Raw genomic sequence first — 21826 nt, 5'->3', positions numbered from 1 at the left:
TTCCAGTTACTATGAACAAAATGGAAAGAGCTCCTCCCTTCCGGAATTTAGAGTTTTTTTCACGCAGCAGGGACTCTGATCCATCTAAGGGTTAAAAAGTCAATGGTGACATGTGGGCAGATTTTGTTTTTAATGAATAAGGGTAAGATTTTACAAAATAAGGGTTTTATGAAGCTTTTCAGTATTTTTATATGTCTGTGTGGCCTGGGTCTTGACGTAAAATGGTTTTCTTGAGTCTAGTAGAGAAGATAAGCAATTAAACAGTAACCTCAATGCAGTGTGTGCGATAAAGTACGGTGAGTGTCTCAGGAGCATGGGAAAGATACCTGATCTCTTTTGGGGTGCAGAGAATCAGGAAGCCTTCCAGGAGGAAGTGACATTTAAGCCTAATCTTAAAGGATAGCTAGAAATTTGCCAAAATAAGGTGGGGGAGGTGTGCAGGAAGCAGTTTCTTTAAGAGCCATGAGGAGCTAAGGGGGTTTTTGAGAAAGCCAGGAGAGACCTGCTTAGATTTGCATTTCAGAAAGACATTATGCTTGCCTACAGACAACGGGCACAGATAGTGGGAAGACCGTTCAGTAATTTCAGGACAGAGTGGTCTAGAATCTGGGAGCAGTGGGTATTCGAGGGGGACAGCAGAAGGTGCTGGTCTGCGTGATACGCACTTGACTCACATCTCTGATGTCTGATGTACTAAGACTGCAGGGGACAAAGCTAAGTCTATAAGGCCCAAGCTTCTAACTTAAGGAAACGTTCCTATAAACTGGACGACAGGACCTTTCAATCACTTTCCAAATCATCTCTCCATCTTGCTGGACATATCTGTAGACTGTCACCAGCCTAGGAATTGGCAGGGCTTCCTGTTCCAAAATGGGACAGTTCTTGGCAGGAGATGGAAAACTGGAAAGAGAATGGAAACTGGGCTAGCCAGGCACCTTGCATGAAGAGAAAAGAAAAAAAGGAAACCTGGTACTTTCCCATCTGATCCAGAATATCTGGTCAGAAAATAATTTAAAAGGACAGATAATTCAAAGAGGTTTCTACTTGGCTTTGAAATGCCACACATTTTTGGCAGTGGGTTTGTGCCAAATGTTTTTCTAAGGCCTTATTTTGCATTCCCCTGAACACAGACCATCTGGGCAGCAGGGGGTGGGGGCGATGAATTGGAGCCCAAGAGGGGGTCTGGGTGGGTGGCTGAGGAGGTCCTAATGTTTAAAAATTGGGACTGAGGCCACAACTCTTTTTCATCACCCCAGATGATCAATACTTACCTGTCTACCTGTGTCCTGCCACAGAGCAGGGAGCTCTTCTTACCTAAACCTTGCCAAATCACATGGAGATTTGAAAAGCAGCTATCTAGTTCCAGCACACGAGGTTTCCTACCCACATCTCTGAACACCCTCAGGGTCACCTCCATCCCACAGGGGGGCAGCCAGCTGACCTTCATAGCAACCTCAAAATCAACCCATATTTGGAGCACAAGGCAGGCTGTTTACAGATGTTACCATAAAAGACACTTTGAATTATAATCAGTCCTGTTTTACAGAAGAGCTGTAAAGGGGCCAGACCAGAGGCCCCCTTTCCTGTACTCATAAGATTGCTGTTGCCAGACAAGTTAAAAGATTAGTTTATCTTTCCTGGCTCAGGCCTACCTAGGACAGGAAAGAGTTACATTTCACTGAAGTCACTTAAACAAAGGGTCTCTGCACCAAGTCCCAATTAGGACCTAGAAGAAATGTCAGGGTGGCAGCCACTCCCTACTAAAGAATTCCAAGCATTCCCCTGTTCCTCCATCTGGAGGGTACTATGCCAGGGTAATGGCCTGGTCCAGGTTTGAATTCCCTGGGAATAATAAGTAACAGCCCAAATCTGGAAGTCCAGGGAAACTGGTTCTCCCCAATCTGCTGTAAAATTAAGTGTTGGGTTTTTTTTTCTTTTTTGAAAATGATCAGCTTTATTGAGGTATAATTGACATATAAAATTGTAAATATTTAAAGTGTGTTCCATGGTTATTTGCTACAAGCATAGAGTGTGAAAGGAACCCCCCCCCCCCAACTAGTTAACACATCTGTCACCTCACAGTTTTGTGCCTGTGAGAACCTTTAAGTTCTTAAGTGCTGTTTTTCATAGCAACAGAGAAGAGGGCATTTCTTATTTTCCCAGTTCTTACAAGTCAGAACCGGTTGGTTCACAGAAAATTCTTAATCCTGAAAAAGTGTTCTATGACCCATACATACATGCTTTTCAAGTATTCACTGCATGGAAACTTGTTCCTAATTAGATGAGCTGCCAAACTTAGGGAACCAGTGTATATTTTGAAAAAGCCAGCATATGTTTCTTTGACTCGGTTTCCAGAAAAATTTGAGGGCATAGAGCCAGTGCACAAGCCAGGAGCAAGTCTCCAGATATCCACCTCTTCCCTCCTTTAATGTCTCCTTGATTGGAGGTGGCCAAAGGGGACTTGAAAGGTTCGCGTGAACCTTTAGAACAGATTCTCCTCTAAAATTCGAGGTATCAATCCCATTTTACACTTAACCCCTCCATTCCCCATACACACACCTCTCTGAGGTCAACCTCAGAGTGCGGCCGGGAGGGGTTAGGAAGCCGGAGCTAAAGCAACAGGTTCCGCCCACAGCCTGAACTTGGAAGGGGAGCCAGCAGGGCGACCGGAGCTGGGCGGTGGAGGGAGAGGAAGTGGCCGAGGAAGGTGGAAGGGAAATGATGGTGCATGACCACTGAGCACACGTCACTTCGGGCTCCCATATGGGCTAGTGTCTGTGTGCGTGTGTGTTGGGGGTGGGGGGAGTCCTTCATCGGATCACTCGGGGACTTCCGCGTGGGCTAGGATGCGCCGCGCCCGCGCTCTGGGGTACCGGGAGGCTTGGGCTGGATAACGAGCCCGGAAAAGAAGGCTTGAGACGCGCCCTGAAAATATTAGTGCGTCTGGAGGTTAAAATCCGCCACCCTCCCCAGCGTGCCGCCCCTGTTAATTGGCTGCGTCTGCATCCCCAACGTTGCGTGCCCCCTTCCCTCGGCCTTTTACCGACCTTTCCAACCCTATCCCCGCCAGGCCTCCCGCCCCAGCCTGCTGCCGCGAAAACCGGGAGAGCGGACTACGCCGCGCCCGGCAGCCTCTGGGCATGCTCGGTGGCGGGACCGGCTCCGCCGCCGGGAGGGCGCGTCCTCCCTCCCCCCGGGCGGCGGCGGCGCAGGCAGCTACTGCCGCCGCGCCCCGGCCCCGCACACCTTTGGGGGCCTCGAGAGCCACCCTCGCTAGCGCTGGCTGAGAGCGCCCGAGGCTTCCGGCGGGCCGAGGAGGGGCCGGTCAGGGAGGCGCGGAGGCGGGAGTGAGACCTCCGAGCCGCCTGCGGTTCCTTAGAAAGTAAAGCTCAGCTAGCGAGCAGAGCCCGGCTCCCCGTCGCCGGCGGGGGCGGGGCGAGGCGGGGCCGGGTGGGGGGTGGTCTCGGCGCCCCGATCGAGGTGCGAATTCAGTGGCTGCCCACCCTCTTCTCGGTCCCGCCCCCAGGGAATTATAATTCTCTGGGAAAGTGTCTGGTTCTCCGAGAATCCTTGGGGCGGGGTGCCGGGGCGCGCCCGGCGCAAAATGGTTACAACAAAGTCCATGCGCGCCCCGGGGCCCTTCTTACGGAAAGTGTCCTTGCTGATGGCTGGGCACCCCCTTTGCTAATTTGAGGGTTAGTTCCTGGGAGGAAGTATGCTGGGGCGGGGGGTGGGCTAAGGGAAGCCTCAGGCTGGTGCCGGCTCCGATTCCCAGGCCTCCGTGGGGGGCGCACCTCCGGCCAGGCGGGCGCGGGGCACTGGGCCGGGGTGATCGCGGCGGGCGGCGGGCGACCGGAGCAGGCTCGGCCAGGCAGCTCACTCTCTGCCTCCTTCCCCCCTCCCCAGGATTACCGAGAGGATGGGATGGATCTAGGCAGTGACGCCGGCAGCAGCAGCAGCAGCAGCCGCGCCAGTTCGCAGTCCAACTCCACCAAAGTGACCCCTTGCTCCGAGTGCAAATCCTCGTCTTCGCCGGGGGGCAGCCTGGACTTGGTGTCTGCCCTGGAAGACTATGAGGAGCCCTTCCCGGTCTACCAGAAGAAGGTGATTGATGAGTGGGCGCCGGAGGAGGACGGGGAGGAGGAGGAAGAGGAAGACGAGCGCGACGAGCGGGGGTATCGGGATGACCGCTGTCCGGCCCGGGAGCCGGGGGACTTGAGCGCCAGGACCCGCGGCGGCGGCGGCGGCGGCGGCGGGGGCAAGGGCGCCACCACTGTCATGCCGCCTCCCATGCCCAATGGCAACCTCCACCCGCACGACCCCCAGGACCTCAGGCACAATGGCAACGTGGTGGTGGTGGCCGGCCGGCCCAGCGGTTCCCGGGGCCCCCGCCGGGCGGTCCAGAAGCCCCAGCCCGCGCGGAGTCGACGCGGCGGCCGGGGCCCGGCAGCTGGGGTTCTCTGCCTTCAGCCCACCGACTGCGGGACGTGCGTCCCGGAGGAGCCCCCGGTGCCCCCTATGGACTGGGAGGCACTAGAGAAGCATCTGGCTGGACTGCAGTTCCGGGAGCAGGAGGTGCGGAACCAGGGCCAAGCGAGGACCAACTCCACCTCCGTAAGTTGGCCCGGGTGCGTGCCCACGCGCGCACACACGCGTACACACCCCGCGCACTGCCCGCACGAGCCCTCCTGGCGCTGCCACCCGCCTCCGGCCCCATTCATCCTTCCCTGAGGGTGGGGGCCGGGCCTAAGAGCCTGCCTTCTGCTCCCCTGGGGTACGGTTGCTCAGTCTGGGAGCTGTCTGGGTTTGCCTGATGGGCGGAGAGGAGGGAGGGGCAGCCAGAGGGCAGCGGAAAGTCGGGTTAGTGGAACCGGCGACTCATTTTAATGGAATTACTTATGGAGACGAGGTTGTGAGTCACTTGCCTGAAAATAAATCCGGGGAGAGCTTGGCACCGAAGCCGGTGCCCTGCGGGTGATATTTCAAGTCGTAATAGTTGTGGCTTTGTCGGCCGTGGCGGGTCTCCCTTCGTTACCACTGATGTCTCGCCTATATATAGGCTGTCCCCTAGCACACGCTCACATTCGCCTGCCCACCCCTCCGGTATGGCAGCAGGATTTGGCACATCTCGCGTTTGAGCGGATGCTCCTGAATTTGAATGGGTGACCGCCCTCCTCTAAGACTTCGTTCCTTTCAGAAACCCAACCTCTTGCTGACCTGGGGAATGGGGTGAATTGACCTGCTGGGGTGAGGGAGTGGTTGTTGCCTCTGTCGCCTCAGCCTCTCTGCTGAATCCTTCTCGTTTTGAAAAGGAGCCACTAGCAGTTCCTTACCGGAGGCCACTGGCTCAGTTCAGGAAATCCAGAGAGGGAGGGGTGCTGAAGTGGAACAGAGAGAGGGAGAGAAAGAGGGCTGCATCTATAAGCAGCAGCTCGGGCAGGTTTGCACTTGTCTCAACATCTTCCTTGCTCCTGAGAGGAGAGCAAATAAATGACTTAAAAGAAAAACATCATGAATGCAGCTTCGCTCTTTATCACTGTTGTGAGTTAAAGCAACAGTTGTAATTTGAAATCGTTAATGATGTCCCTAAATGGGGCTGAAGGGCACACAGCTTCACTGCCTGCTTTCTGTGTGTGGCGGCCCTGCAGCAGTGTGGGAGAACGCTTGCTTGCAGGTGTAATTTTTCGGTTCCAGAGCCCTGGGGCTACTAGAAATTGGGTGCATGCACTTCTGACTTCAGGGGTAAGGACAGTAACCGCAATTCCCAGAGAAATTGGCACGGTTTCCATCAGACAGAGCTCTTGGCTGACAGAGCCCTCTGGTTAGTGTCCCTTGAGAAACTACCTATTAAATTAACACACTCATTCTAATCCCAGCTGTTTACCATGGCCACTAGCAGATGTGGAATCTTTCCATTACAGCCAATCCGCTCTCTTATGCCTTGCAATGGAAAACATCCGTTTCCCACTTAGTGCTTGAGAAAAATGCCTGATTAAGCTCCCTGGACTTAAACAATGACTTGAAGATAAACACATTTCATTTACTATTGCATGGCATTTTTACATTCCAGGAGAACATAATAATTGGTGCACATGCGAAGTTAGGATTTGATGATGACAGTGAGCTCCATTATTTAAAAGTTATTAAACAAAATGTTACTGAGCACCTGTGTGTTACATGCTAAATGCAAGGTCTGATTCTCTGTGCTGCAGTTACATTATCTGTCCATGTAAGACTTGAGTTATAATGAAGAAAGACTGACTCCCCTCTAGGAACTTAAAATTTAGTAAATTACTTCCCCCAACACACACCCACGCACAGCCTCCTTGTTCTGAAGACTATGAATCTTTCCTTCTTGAGCAATCTTTGAAACCCAAGTTACAATTTACACATTTTGGCTCCCCTCCCTCCACGCCAGTCCCCCTGAAAATGTCCCCTCTGGGCATTTCCTCCACAAGTTATACAGAGAAATTTGGAACCCATTTCTTTTAAAGCAAGTATGTACAGAAAGAAGGGGGAGAAGAGAGACTTTGAGGCTGTTTAATCAATTTTACCATTTTGGGGTTTGTTAATAACAAAATTACTAGCCACTATTGATTTAGAATAGTGTTTTTCATACTGTAAGTTATTGATGAAATCATCTTAGCATTTAAAAAAATGAAATAGAATAGAATATACTACTGTCCATTGCAGATAGTTGTTGTAAGCTTTGTTTTAAAAACTTTTGGTTTTATACACTGGGTCATGATCTAACACTTATTTTACTGTAGGTTGTTATCATAAAATCTGAAAAACACTGATTTAAATCCTGTTTACTCCTGCCCGGGAATAAGTGGGAGAATTTATAACTATGAGGACAGAAACTTGAGAATAACAAAGGAATCCTGCAGAAGAGAAATCCTATTTAGAAGAAGTTGTTCAAATCAAATACTTCTGCTTCTCTTTAAGAAGTTATGTACAGGGGCACCTGGGTGGCTCAGTGGGTTAAAGCCTCTGCCTTCAGCTCGGGTCATGATCTTAGGGTCCTGGGATCAAGCCCCACATTGGGCTCTCTGCTCAGCAGGGAACCTGCTTCCTCCCCTCCCCTGCCTCTCTGCCTACATGGGATCTCTGTCAAATAAATCAATAAAATCTTGAAAAAAAAAAAAAAGTTATGTACATGGAGCACCTGAGTGCCTCAGTCAGTTAAGAGTCTGCCTTTGGCTCAGACTCAGGTCATGGTCCTGGGGTCCTGGAACTGAGTCCCACACTGCCTCCCTCCTCACCGGGAGCTCCTTCCTCTCTCTCTGCTGCTTTCTATTTTGTGCTCCCTCTCTCTCCTTCTCTCTCTGTCAAATAAATACATAATCTTTTTAAAAAGTGAAAATAGAAAGTGTATATAAGTGAATTAATGCAGACTACTGGGAGGAAAGGTATAAAATGAAAAAGACAGATATATTCTCCTTTACCTATGAAGAGAACCAAATAAGCTTTTCCCGCCCCATGGAAAACCCTCAGTAGGATTGCCTCTATTGGGAATCAAGTGGCTGGTTCGTTTCCATCATTCCAGACTACTCAGCTCTCACAGCCCTGAACACCATCCCCAAAGTAAAGTAAGGCACTGTGGTGTATTTTCTTAGTGCTTATCACTGCCTGACATTATCTTGTTTGGTTCTCGTTCATTTTTGGTTTCTCTGGAATTGAGTTGTAGTGTACAGGTCTTGCCTCTCTTTTAATTGCTGTAATCTAGTGCCTGGGAGGGACGCCTGGGTGGCTCAGTTGGTTGGACGACTGCCTTCGGCTCAGGTCATGATCCCGAGGTCCCGGGATCGAGTCCCGCATCGGGCTCCCAGCTCCATAGGGAGTCTGCTTCTCCCTCTGACCTTCTCCTCGCTCATGCTCTCTCTCACTGTCTCCCTCTCAAATAAATAAATAAAAATCTTAAAAAAAAAAAAAAAATCTAGTGCCTGGGATGCAGTAGGTTCTCAACGAATGAATGAATGAATGGTTTATTAGGCTCACAGGCCCCAGACTTAAGCCAAAAACAGCTGAGAAAATTGAGGCCCATTGAAGCGAAGTGATTTGCTTAAGGGCCCACTAAGTAACCTAGGGAAAGCTTTCTTCTTACACCAGACTAAGTTTGTTTGTTTTTTTTTCCTCCCTTATTTTAAGGCTAAAAACAATTTGAAGTAAAAGGGAAGAAAAGAAGCTCCCACCTCCATAGGTTTGACAAATCCTGTTTTATGCTTCCTTGGTAATTATTAAGGACCTAAGTAAATTAGGAAATAATCAAAATCCCGTTATTTCAGAGTCTCCTCACAGGCCTGCTTTAGTTTGGGTTTGTTTTAATAGGCTGATGGCTGCAGCAAGACCTCCAAAGGAAGGATGAGATCTCAAGATTATGTTGACCATCAGCCATTCCTAATCTAGGGAGAATTTAGAGACAAATTTAAAAACCTACAACATTTAGATAGCATTTAAATCCTAGGACTGACCTTTTTTTGTGGAAGGGTTTAAGCAGCTATTCTCTCCCTTAGTGTCAGCCGAGGAGGATGGGCTTGGACGGTGCCAGGAACTTTGCGGTCAGAGCTCTGAGGTGTCAGAGGAAGGCCTGAAGGAAACACAGGTGAAATTCCATCCTCCTATCCCGTTAGACAAACTCGCCTGACCTCAGGTGCCCCAACCTCTTCCTTGACAGAGCAACCCCTCCCCGCCTTGATGTCAGAGCCTGGAAGGCAGCAAGGCTTTCTTTTTTTCCACTGCCTTATCCCCAGTATCTCCCTCCTGCTTGGCACAAATGCCTGACACACAGTCATGGGGAGGGTGAACTGTTCAGTGCAACAACCAGAACGACTCGCAGAAGCGCCCCCTTCAGCTGGCCAGCCCCTGCTCCTCTGGTTTCCCCCTATTTCTCACAGTCCTTCCAGGGGTCCTGCATCAGCATCAGGGGTCTCGCACAGTTAAGGAGTAAAGAAAGACACTGGTGATTTATGCTTTTGATGTCAGATTGAGAACTAGCGGTGGCAAGTTTAAGGGAGACCTGCTCCCTCATATCCATATTCACCCTAAATTCTCATTTCCCTGCCTACTGTGACTAGTAAGCTGGCTTAGGCAATCCTGGGGATACGCGGTTTTCCTCTTCTCAGCACAGACCCAGGCAGTCCCCTTTCTTTTTGTCTGCTTCCCCTGGGTCTTTGTCTCCAGATCCCTCTTCTACCTACTCAAGGACTGTGAGGTTTTCTCTCCTCAGGGTCTGTGGTCCTCCAAGCTGAGTCTCATCTGTCCCTGGAAACTCACACTCTTTTTTCTCCCACTTTCCCCACTTTCAATTCTTGAAAACAACAACAACAACAACAACTAACTGTTGAGGTAGAGTTGACAGTCCACTGCACAGATTTGAAGTGTGTGATCTGATCGGTTTTGACATATATGTATGCTTGTGAAACTGTCCTCACAATTAAGATTGTGAACATATCTCTCACCCCAAAAAGTATTCACGTGCCCCATTGCAACCTCCCCATCTTGCCCCTTGGCAACCACTGGTCTTATTTCTATTACTATAGAGGTTAGCTTGTTTTTTCTAAAATGAATGTAAGTAGAATCATATAATATGTACTCAGTTTTTGTCCAGCTTCTTTCATTCAGCATGTCATTATTTTATGATTCAGCTGTGTTATTGTCTAGAGCAACAGCTCACTACTTTCTTTTGCTAGGTAGTGTTTCATTTTATGGAGATACCCTATTTCCCAGTTGATGGACATTTAAGTTGTTTCTAGTTTCTATTGCTAATGAAGGTGCTGTGAATATTCATTTATTTGTAGGAACATATTCTTTCATTTCTCTTGGGTAAATACCTAGGAGTGGAAGGGCTGAATCATGTTTCAGCAGCTTTAGGGGTTGCCTGTTTTCCAAAGAAACTGTACCCTTTTATGCTTCTGTCACCATGATTATTCATGTACACACTGTAACCGTGACTTCCTTTCCCACTGGTTGCTCTGTTCCATCTGTGTCTTTGGGGACTTGTAAACATCTCTCTTCAGGTGCCTGGGGTGATTGCTTCCCTCTCAAAACAGTGAGAGTACCAGGATCACATCTTACACCCAACCGGAGTCATTATACCCATTGTTCAAAAATACCCATTTTTAAATTAGAGAAGAGTTCAAGTTGTAGACGGAACACATTTTGATTATGGTTGCATTATTTTTAGTGCCTGTGACAGGTGCATTTCCTCTTGTAATGAGAAGATAAGAATAATTTTAATTGATGTGTTAATGGAAAGCAAATTCTCCTGATGAAGTTTCTTCCTAAGTACTTGAAAATAATTTGTCTTTTTATTTGTTTGTACTATTAACTAGTAGCAAATTTTAAATTGCCTACATTTCTTCCTGAATGGTAGTAATTACAGGTTGTTTTCAGTGTGTTATTCTGTAAGCCTTCCAGCCCAGGTCTTCCTTCCCTGTCAACGATTCCACTGAAGTAGCTTAAATGGCTGAGTAGCTCGTTTCTGTAGTTATGTGGGCTATGTTTAAATTATATAAATTCCCATTTTTATAGACTGAATTAAGAGGTCTTTATTACTCCTACAAAATATTGTACAATTTGTAAGTTTAATAAGTCATGTGCTTTGACACTCTGGGGCACAGCGGTGAAAATGTTCTGTGTGGCGCAAAACTATCACTTCTTCCTGGTAGAGAGCGCTACAGGACGTTGTTAAATCTGTGCATGTGTGTGTGTGTGTGTGTGTGTGTGTGTGTGTGTGTGTGTGTTTTAATCATAACCAGAAACTACCAGGACTAAATGTACTCTCTGCTTCAACCTTTTACCTTGAAATGTTTAATGCCATCATTGCCTGTTTTTCTAATGTATGTTGATATTTGTTTAAGAGCTGCAAAGATTTCTCTGTCCATTAGTGTGTACTCAAGACTTTAAAGAAATATATGATTGGGTTAAAAAAAAATTAGGTTGCAGGTTCTGGGGCTGTGTGTTTGTATTTAAGCTACCATCCCATGGTTCATCCTGAAATTCAGTCCCAAGTATTTCAACGAAAAGGGCTTTTGCAAATGCTTTTCTTAACCGCTGTTAGGTGGGACAGATGAGGCTTTATACTATCAGTGACCAGGAGATTATTTTGCATACAACTTCTGTAGAAATTTAAGTGCCAATTATGAAACTGAACTTTTTAAATAGAAAAGTAATAGGATTTTAAAGATAGAAAGGATCTGAGAGGTCATTTCATCAAACCCTCACCATTTTCAAAGGCAGAAGTAGGTCTGTGGAGATTAAACATCTTCATTCAACTTCCCTCAACATCCTCAGCCCAGGCCTGTCTGAGTCTGGAAGTAGATTCTATGTTTTAGCACTAGAGCAGAAGTTTTAATTTTATTGTTTGTTTCTCTTTTTATTTTGTTAAACCAGCACTTCCAGACAATTATAAAATTACTTTCTTCCATGCAGACTTTGGCTCATCACTGTGTGTATTTCTACCAACGGATCAGTGCTCTCCCTGGGTTGACGATATGTTCCATCATTGCTCCTTTTCCTGTTCATCCAGCCTCCTTTCCACCACTGGGCCACACAGTTCTTTCCTCTTGTGGGGCCAGAGGATGACCGGCTCTTGAGAACTTTGCAAGGAGCCAGCTGAGTTCTGGAGGCGGAGAGGGGAGAAGTGAGAAGTGAGGGTATTTTCTCATGCTCACCCTTCCATGGGACCCTTCCACAGACAGAGTCCTTCCATTGACTCTCAGGCCGTGAGGTGGAACCTGGGTTCAGAAGGACAGGGGAGAGAAGATCTCTGTGCCACTCACCCACAAGTACAAGTAGGAGCTTAAAGTGAATAGTTGATTGTAAGCCTCTCAAAGGGGGAACTAACAAAACCAAGAAAAAACTAGAAAGAAAAGTATTTGTGGAGTTCAGTAGTAGCCCATGAGATAGCCTCCATTAGGATGGCTTCATCGGAACGTGGGTGATGACAAGGAATGGAAAAGTAGACATCCTGAAAGGGAGATGTGTTTGGGTTTTATGTTCCCCATATGATGTTTCTTAGTTTCCCATTTAAATGCAGAGAACTGAGCCATCACTAACTCTTGTCAGGTCCAGGACACTGGTAATAACCATTCTGTTTCACTTAGACAAGCCTCATCAAATCTGTAAGAGCCCCATTGTTTCAGATGCTCTTGGTTTGTTTCTTTACTTTGTTATGTTTTTGGCTACCCCTTCACCTTTGTGATGTTATTTTCCTTATATTTCTTAAATCATTATGTCAAGCATGTTCTATCACCAGTCTTTATCACTTGCCTTTCTCTGTTTCCCCTACTGCACATACTTTCTCTCTTTCCCTACTACACATACTTTCTCTGTTTCCATACTACACAAATTCGTCTCATTGTCCCCACCTAACCTATTTTTCAACGTGGGTGTTGTTTTATGTTATTCCCAGTTTTCCCTACTTTGGTGGTATTTTCTCTAGAAAGTTTATATAATTTAAAAGATAATGGTTTAGGCCAGGAAATACTCAGGTGAGAGGAATGAACTCAGCCAGTGTATGTTCTGCTCCAGGTTGGTGGTTTTTTGAAAGTACTTGTAAAATATTTTTGAGTTGCCTGTAACTGATGTGAAGTTACAGCGAAGTTTACTGGAAGCAAAAGAATTAACCCGTTTTCTTCTGTCCAGTTTTGTGTATCAGATTTCCTAATTGCCACTTGTATCTGTACATTCTACTGATACCCTTGAATCTCCACTCAAATATTTTATATTTATTTGTAATTAAATTACCTTTTTGGGTATATCCATGATCAAAAATATCAAGTTCATCTTTTTTCTTCTTTTATTTCCTTCCATTTCTCTAAGCTACTCCTTGGTATTTATCCTTTTTAAAAGTGATTGTGGATCTTTCTTCCTTGGGATATTAGCATAGTATACATGTTTTTTAAAAGCTCCATTTATTGTGGATCACAAAAAGCCATGCATTAGTCAGCAGCTGATTTCTGCAAATATATCAATTCAAGAGGGTTTTATCCCCCATGTCCTAATAGAGATGATTGAGCCTCCAAATCTCTTGTAGAAATGAATGTGTAAGTTATTCAGAGTGGGATTTTTTTTTTCTTCCCCAAAAAGCATCCAGCAAGAAACTGTGTGGGCTGGGCTTTTCTAGGCACTGCTGCACTTGCCCAGGCTTAGGAGAGGGTGGAGAGCAGAGCGTGATCTCTAGCCTCTCAGCTGGGCCTCCGGCCAGCAGGTCACCCATTAGGAACTCCCTGAGCGCGGGCAAGCTGGCCAGGCACAGTGTTGCCCCCTCCACGGTGCACACCCACTGGGACCTCCCTTGGGCCACCGCGCCACCGTGACCCGCAGCCCGCCTCTCTTTCATCTTTCATTCGTGTGTACATCCCCTGTGTGTAGAGAAACAACTTAAAGTCTGTATGCAAGTGGCTCGTCCTCTGATGACCAGGGCCCATGACCAGGCGTCCTCATGGACTAGGTGTTGACAAGGAGCTGATGACGGGCTCTCTCCCCAGCCTGCTAGCTGCGGCGGGGGTCCCCCCACTCACAAATGGGTTGTGGGCATGTTCAGAACAAAACAAAGGTAAGTCATGGCAACTACCAAACTAACATCATTTGATTCAGCTTCCTTCATGTTTGCCATATATGGAAAGAATTCGGCTGTCTAAAAAAGTTTAAAGGCAATGAGGTAATTTCCTTATAATGCCTAAGATCTCCGGCAGTGTTGTAAATTTAGATTTGAGGTTAGAGCATTAAAAAATAAAAACAGAACTTAAAAAGCTGCTGTGTTATGAAATGCTGGGGCATTTTTAATGTCAAGTCCAGCAGCACAATATCTGGAACCACCACCCCCCCCCCGCCATCCCCACACAAAGAAAGAGTAGAGTGAAAGTTATTTCTAAAATAAGAAGGGTCTGGACCTCTGGGAACCTGCACAGTGTCTCCTTAGAAGACAATTTAAAGGCTAATCTCAACTCTGATAAAAATAACATGTTTTCAAATAGTTTCAAAACCAATTTAGCCTTCTGTTTTTCTCCTCATGGCACCAGTAGCTAAAAATTATACCACTTATGAAAATTGCAGACAATTTTTTTTTCTTTGTGCAATCTTACATAATTTTTGGTCCATTTGACCTGGTCTGACATTTTATTATGAGCAACTGCATCTTAAGTGCTCCGTCCTTTTTATTTCCACTCTAAAATTGGTAAGGAGTAAGAGAGAAGACCACTGGGATTTTATTTTTGAATACTGAAATTATGTAACTAGTGATCTCCTGTTAAAGTTGTTACTCAGCCTACTGTGGCCCCACAGTCTGACCCAAATAGCCCTTAAAGTCAGATCTTGTTCGAGAAGAAAAATTTTATGTAGCAGTACTTTTAAGACTTCTTGAATTCCTGCTCTACTATCGTATGGTGGTTTCAATATTGGATTGATGTTTCTCGTGTTTCACACAAAAACACTCGACAGAGCCAATGTATAACTGTTGTATGTACTAACGTATAAGTAAGACCCCTGCAGAAATTCCAGTGTGCTTGCGGCCTCATTAGGACTCTGTTTTCCTAATAAGCAATCACACGAGGAATCCAAATATTAGAGGTAGGAGGGATTCCATAGCAAAGATGGCAAAGCCAGATGCTTCCAGAGCCATGTAGGTAACTAATGAGGACTGTGGGTCAGGGGGAAGCAGGACCGGGGTGAGCTGGACAGTGTGTCCCAGCCATAAAAGGGGGGCTGTTCTAACATTCTGCCTGATTTGTTACCATGCCAGAATATAGTCAACATTCTGATATGCCAGGAGAAGTCCCAGATCAAACTTTTATGAGACATATCTTAAGTATGAAACTTTGGCAAGTAACTTAAAAAAAAAACAAACATAATTTTATAGGGGTAACAAGCATATCAGTTCTTCAAAATATGACCTTTGGGCTACCAACTTCTCATCCCACACCAAAGCCAATCTCCTCATTTTACAGATGAAAAAACTGAGACCCAGAGAGATTCAGTGATTTTGCTGAGTGGAGGTGAGGTGGGCGAGGTGGGTGTGGCTTGCTGAGAAGTCTGGTGAGAGACTAGAAACGAGAGATGTTAGGGAAGAAGACTCATGAAGAAATGTTCTGATTTACTGACACCAGAGTAACTTCCTTTGAAACAGTAACATCCAAGGGTGGGAGGGAGAGATAACTGTATACACCTTATTCTGTTTCACTTAATTCTTATACATATCCCATTACTTAGAATTTACTTTTCTCTTTCAAAGCAGTTCAAAAACTGATTTTGTATTTGCATTCAGGGACTTGTATCATGATTTATTTTTCTTCATTTATAAATAATGAGCAAGGAGGAATTCTTAAAGAAAAATTTACCTTAAACAATCACACACACACACACACATACACACACACACACACACCGGATATGTGGTCTTAATTCTTTTTTCTTCTAGAAATTCATCTGAGACCATTAATTCAAGGGTTGGTAGTACAGGTGAGTTTTGATAAAATTTCTTATTATATGGAATCTAATTAAACTTCAAGATTGTTGAATCATGTTTAGATTTTATTTAATTCCAGCTATTATGACATAATATACTGTTGGAAGCATAGAGATTGGGAAATTTTTGTTTTTGCTTCCTCTTTAGAATTACTGGCTCTAAGTAAAAAGTCAACACAGATTTCATGCAAACGAGTCAAGTTTGGGGTCTTGATTCACATTCCTTTAGAAAAATAGGAAACACTGTTCATTTCACTTTTTAAACATGACTTTTTACTTTGAAATAATTTTAGATTTACAGAAGAGTCACAAAGATAGTCCAGAATGTTCATGCATATCCTGCAAACCAGCTCCTCCTGATGTTAACATCTCCTACAACTGTGGCACATTTGCTAAAACTAAGAAATGAACAAGGACACAGTATTATTACCTACATTACAAGCTTTATTTGGATTTACATTAGCTTTTATGATTAAAAAGTTATTACACCAACTCAACTTAAGTAATAAGTAATATATCCTTGTAGGCTGTGGCTTGATAGAGGGGAGAGCTATTTCCCTCCATAGTCTCCGTTACCTCCCCACAAAGTCATCTCAAGAGAACCTAAGCAAATATTCCACTATGTGTTGGCTTTAAGTGTATTTTGAAAAACATTCTCCTAGCCCCTCTGCCAATCGGGTTGCCTTCCTCGGTGGAAACTCTGCGGCTGCCCTGTGGGGAAAGTGTGTGCAGTGAAGAACAGGGGAGGTAGAAAGAGAAGCACATGCTGACCCATAGAGGACAGGCCCTCTAATGGGGAGCACGGGTGTGAGGAGCTGTGTCGGACGTTCCCAAGGATAGCATAAATTAAGTACTTGCCCATCAGCTCTTTTCTGTGGGCTATGAACGGCCACAAATTGTCACTGTTCTTGGGAATGTTATTTGGCTCACCAACATCCAGATCTTTTGTTTGTTTGATTGTTTTTAGGAAACAGCTTTGGCTTGGGAGTATACTTCTTTTATTTTATTTTATGTCATTTCATTTCATTTTATTATGTTATGTTAGTCATATTTGAGTCACAGTACTTCCTTCATTTCCATAGTGTTCCGTGATTTAAAGGGTGTATTCTTCTTTAAAGTTAAGCTTCTGGTGAAATTGCGAAGGCGCTGTGAATGGCATGAAATTTCAGGCGGAAGGGAGTAAGTTACAGTTGACTAGAGAGAGCTGTAAGTGACTTGGGGGATGAATGTCACTCATGAGGCGAAATGAGTGTTAATTCCAGGAACACGTGTGGGAGATTTCACGGATTAGAAATACCCAGGAAGGGGGTTGGAAACTCTTGGAAGTGTGGAAAAAGAAAGACAACCGACCTGTCAAGATGTTCAGTCTTTGTTACCTGAATCATCAGAATTTTTAAAAAACTAAGCTACTAATGGGCACCAGACAGAGTTTTGTCAGCAGCAGGAGGTCCCTGTGACTCAGTGATTTCTCGTTGAAGAGGGTTTCCCAGTTAGTCATTCTCTGCCTTTGGTGGCCGGGCTTGGCTGACAGAATCAGTGAGTTCCTCTTAAACTTGTTTAAATTTCCCAGAATTCTTTTGCTAATTACATGTTCAATGTATTGTGGATTGTGATAATACTAAATAAATATTTCTTTTAGCGAAACCCATAATGTCACATTGGAAATTGTGCTTTCTAGACCAGAATGTTTTGAATAAATGCTTCAGTTTATATACTCTTAAAATTCATTAGATGCTGTGCTGGAGGACAGGATATTTTGGCCTCACTGACCTCTATATTCTTGGGTTCTTCCTCCTATGGGGGGTTTTCATGGGCTTTGCGCCCAGCAGGAGTTACCCTTCCTGACAGCACCCAAGTTCCTTTTAGGGAGTTACCCCTTCCCTGCTGTGTATGATTTTGGTGGGAGGATAATTGCAAGTAACTGACTCCTGTTCTAGAACCTCAGCCCCAGATTCTCCCTTCCCTGGTTCTGCGGCAGGTGGAGGAGCTTCTCTGGGACTTTGGGTCTAGGGCACTCCCCTCGAAGCCCTTAGGACAGCTGGAGGCCCTCACAGTGATGATGGCTGCCAAGCCCTTCCCATGAGGGGCCATAGTGGGCTTCATAGTGCCTCCCTTCCTTTCTCTGTGCTGCTCCAGTGTCTACCTCCTGTTGAATCTGAGTTTAGGTCAGCTGGGGTGGGTTTTATTGGTTTGAAACCAGGAACCCTAATTGATAACAGCAAACAGTCTCTGGACTTAGGGATCAAGTTCATATATCATATCTGTGAGCCCAATATCACTAAATAGAAGTCTCTAATATTTTTGAGTCTTTCACAGAATCATTGAATATCAAAGGTGGAATGGACCTTAAAGCAACTCTGGCCCAATCCGCTTCATTTTACAGATGAGGAAATAGGTACACAGAGCAGGAGAGACTTTGGAGGTGTCATAAACAGAACATTGACATCCTATGCGGAGACCTCATGGCTCATCAGCCCTGGACATCTTGTCCACACACCCTCACTCTCTCATGGGACTCATGGTATCCATTTATGGGTTGACTGAGCAGATCTAAAGGTGACATCGTGGCCTTGGAAAGGATCAAAGCTGACTGCACCACTTGGGGTTCAACCTATGGCTGGTGATGTTAATACCAAGATTCAAACATGAGGCTGAAATGTCAGCAGACCTTACCCCAGGGCCCTCTGCTGCCAGTCCAGATGTGTTCTTGTGATGCAGGTGAGACTGTATAAGGAGGTGGTTATCTGCGGACTCTGGAATCAGACAGACCTGGCCCAAAATAGTAGTCATAGCCTCCTTATAATTACTGGGATAAAAACAACTAGTACCGTGGTATAAATCTATAAATTTTTAATGTGAATTAAAGAATGTCTTGTAACCATTCTTATTTTCTAGAAACTATGCTGTTATATGATGTAAGTGGAGGAAGTCTCTCGAGTTTTGAAGGAGTAAATTACCTGAGTTCATTTTGTAGTAAGAGCTAGATTTTAAAATTGCTTATGTGAAGCTTTTCAGCAAGGCATAGTCCACACCATGATGTCTGCCAAGCCTCTCCCTAAGACAGGCCATTATTTTTTCTTCATCACCTATTCAGTCAGTGAAGATGTACTGAATGCCTCCTCTGTGTTAGGTGTGGTGATAAGGATCAACAGACGCTCACACGAAGCTGTCATGTATGGGGCTTCTTGCCCTCCTGGAGCCTGCAGCCCAGTGGGGGAAGCTGACCTGAATCCTGTAAGCACACCAGTGTGCCACATGCTGTCGGAGAGTGTGATGCTCCTGTGAGAACTGGAGAGACATGCGTTAAACCTGTTTTGGTGATAATAGCAATAGCTATCACTTACGAGTGCCGACGACGGACAGGGACTGAGCTGGCTGCTGTTCATTTATTGTGCCTAATGCTCACGGTGAGGGAGGGTGGATGCTGTAACTCCCATTTCACAGACAAGGAAACTGAGGCTTCTGGCAGGATCACAGAGCTAGCTCAGGTCTCACTGGCTCCAAGGACCACGTGCTTTCCACGTTCAACTAGTAAGACTGTTACACCAGATACTTGGGATTTAGCATCTCTGATGTTCATTACATAGCAACTGCTCATCTTTGCTGATGGCTGCGGCCATATCCGAACATCTGGAATCTCTGGATATACAGTTTCTCCTTACACCCACCTGCGGCTATTTGAGAATTCTTCATACATGGAAACTTTGATTAATTAAAAATTCATTCAAGGGGCACCTGGGTGGTTCAGTTGGTTAAGCGTCTGACTCTTGATTTCGGCTCAGGTCATGATCTCGGGGTCCTGGGATTGAGCCCTCCGCTGGGCTCTGCAGTCAGTGTGGAATCTGCTTGTCCTTCTCCTTCTACTCCTCCCTGCACTTGCACACTCTCTCTCCCTCGCAAATGAATAAATACAATCTGAAAAAAAAGATAGTAAAAAATTAAAAATAAATTCATTCAAACATAAATGCATGGCTTTATGTTTCTTCCCTTCACTTTGAAGGTCCCTACCGATACCCTTATGCTTGTTTCTCATGAATCTGGCTAGTCCATTAAGACTAGTCAAAAACTTGCCCTGCATGTTGGTTTAAAGGAGTCATAATGATCGTCTGGTTGAGTGGAGGTTCAGAGAGAGAAGATGGTGCATTCCTGCCCTCTTGACACCCAATCCTGAGCTACCTACTCCTCATGAGTTGTCTTACTTATAAAATGGGACCGTTTAGGTTATAGACAGCCCTAAACAGTGGGACATGCCTGAGTCCTTGCCATGTGTTGGGCAACACACCCAGAAAGCTATCCTTGCAGAATTCCTGGGACCACATTCAGGAATAGCGTAATCACCTGTGGCAGTCTAGCAAAAGAAATGGCCATCTGAAGGCCCAGGAAGGGAAGAGGTCAGGTAGGGTGAAGTAGAAAGTGCATAAGCTATAGCAGAAGCCAGTGCCTCCTGTGATTTTTTTCATGTCCGTTCATGTACTTACTCACTTAACAGTCATTCATATCTAGTAGCCGCATGTTACTGGACCCTAAGGGAGATAAGAGGGCTATGAGCTCTGCCCAAGTGGCATATTTATTTTGGCGAGGGAGATGGACATTAAATAAGTTCCTCGGGTGGTTATTTAATATCCGAGGTAAGCACTAGGAAGGGAGGTCAGGAGGTCTGGAAGCCTCCGGCTCAGCCACCTGCAGAGGCAGCTGCGGGAGGACCACTGACCTAAGACCTGGAAGGGGAGGAGCCCAGTGCAAGGTGGGAGAAGATTGGTGGGAGGAGGGGCAGGAAGGGTGGCAGCCAGCACACAGGAAAGGAGTTTGGAAAGGTTTGTGGAACTCAAGTCAGGGCTAGCCTGAGGAAAATTACTCTCCTAACAAACACAGCCCAGGCATCTGAGTCTGCACCTCATTTATGGAACTTTCCACCTCTACTTCTAAAAGCCATCTTTTATACCATAAAATAACCGTGCAATTTTCCTGTAGGAAATTTAATTTTTTTTTTTTTTATGCTGCAAAGAGTTTAATGATAGACACAATGCCTGAAATGCCATTTCCTTATACTCACAGACTTAGGGTACTGCGGAGAATGGAGCCTTTTAGAGAATTAAGTGGGAAGAAGATATTTGAATGCAGTAGTGAATTAATGTTAAACTTCTCAGGCTCCAGAAAGTTCTTGGGTGTTTTGGCTTAAAGGGGTTGACATATTTGTGGGGTTTTCTTATCAGGTCTCCTGGATGCTGTGGGCTGGGAATATGTTAAAACGGAGTCCCAGCCTTTCTCCTCCTGAGCCTCTTGTGATTCACCTGAAGCTTTAGGCACACCGACCCGAGACTGAGCAGAGATGTTGAAATGCCAAATGCTGACAGAATTGCGGGCAAAGAGTCAGGCATTCTCACGTCAGCCACGTGAGCACTCAGTCCTTGGGACTTCCTCTCAGAAACCTCCTGTGCCCTGCAGGCAGGTGCAGGAAAGTCAGGGAAACCTCTCCCTTCCTCCACCCATCAGCGTAGGACCAATGAAATGTAGGAGCCACAGTAAAGCTGAAGTCTCTCATCTACCCACCCACAATGAAAACCTGTTGAATGTCAAATATGGTTTGCAACTTTGAAGTGAATCGTTTCCTGCCACAGGTCATCCAGTTGGCAAGTCCACACCCGTTCATCTTGTCCTGGTTAGCAGAAGGAATGAAAGAGAACCGTGTGCCTTTGAGCTAAGGCATTTTAAATACTTATTACTCTGATTCACCTTCACTGCCGGTTTCCTTTTATCTTGACACTGTAAGTAATGCATGAGCCTTCCCTATGGAACATTGCAGATCTCGTTTAAATGGTAAAAACGTCTCCAGCTCAGGTGAACATCTTGTTAGAAGAGCCATTTGCTACACAAGAAACATGAAATGTTTTTGTCTGGTTGGAGCCTAAGGGTTCCCTGTAACGTGGGTGGCGCCCATCAGTTTCTATTATGATTTTTCCTTAACCTTTGGCTTCCGTTCCTTTAGTTATCTTTAAAATAGCATCATGCTGGGTCTAAGAAAATTATTTACAAATCTCTATCAAAACACAAAACTGGGTAGCTTTTAACTAAGTAAAACCCAAAAGAAATCTGAATTTTCGCCTTGGCATGGTTGCTTTACTTTGTAACCTTGAGACTGAACTAGGGCTGAAGGTTATGAACCACGCAAGGATCTCATGGTTTTTCTCTAACCCTTCTCCATTTAAAAAAAAAAAAAAAGGTTTTAGAGTGAACCCAAAGGCTTGTAATACTTTGAAAAATAGTCACAATTATGTATAATTCGTTTTAAACACCTATTAATGGCAATATACTTAAAACGCCGTAGCAGAACTCTGGTGCAACTTCTCAATTTGATAGC

At 45.4% G+C, this 21826-nt stretch overlaps 1 protein-coding gene across 3 annotated transcripts in view; it reads left to right on the top strand.

The window, feature by feature from the left end:
• The first annotated feature begins 2758 nt into the window (after window positions 1-2758).
• SCHIP1 (schwannomin interacting protein 1) overlaps window positions 2759-21826 on the top strand; it is a 126353-nt gene continuing 107285 nt past the window's right edge. Inside the window, exons 1-2 of one of the 3 annotated variants that reach the window (XM_059163652.1) lie at window positions 2759-2779; window positions 3907-4614. In XM_059163652.1, the coding sequence (XP_059019635.1) occupies window positions 3925-4614 (690 nt within the window). In that variant the 5' untranslated portion in view covers window positions 2759-2779; window positions 3907-3924. Of the gene's footprint in view, window positions 2780-3514; window positions 3696-3906; window positions 4615-13513; window positions 13562-21826 lie in introns of those variants that run through there. The other 2 variants (XM_059163653.1, XM_059163655.1) reach the window with 2 other exon arrangements.

Source organism: Mustela lutreola, chromosome 2 (assembly GCF_030435805.1).
Source record: "Mustela lutreola isolate mMusLut2 chromosome 2, mMusLut2.pri, whole genome shotgun sequence".
Classification (NCBI taxonomy): domain Eukaryota; kingdom Metazoa; phylum Chordata; class Mammalia; order Carnivora; family Mustelidae; genus Mustela; species Mustela lutreola.
Note: the sequence above shows the minus strand (reverse complement) of the source record. Positions and strands in the feature narration are given on the sequence as shown.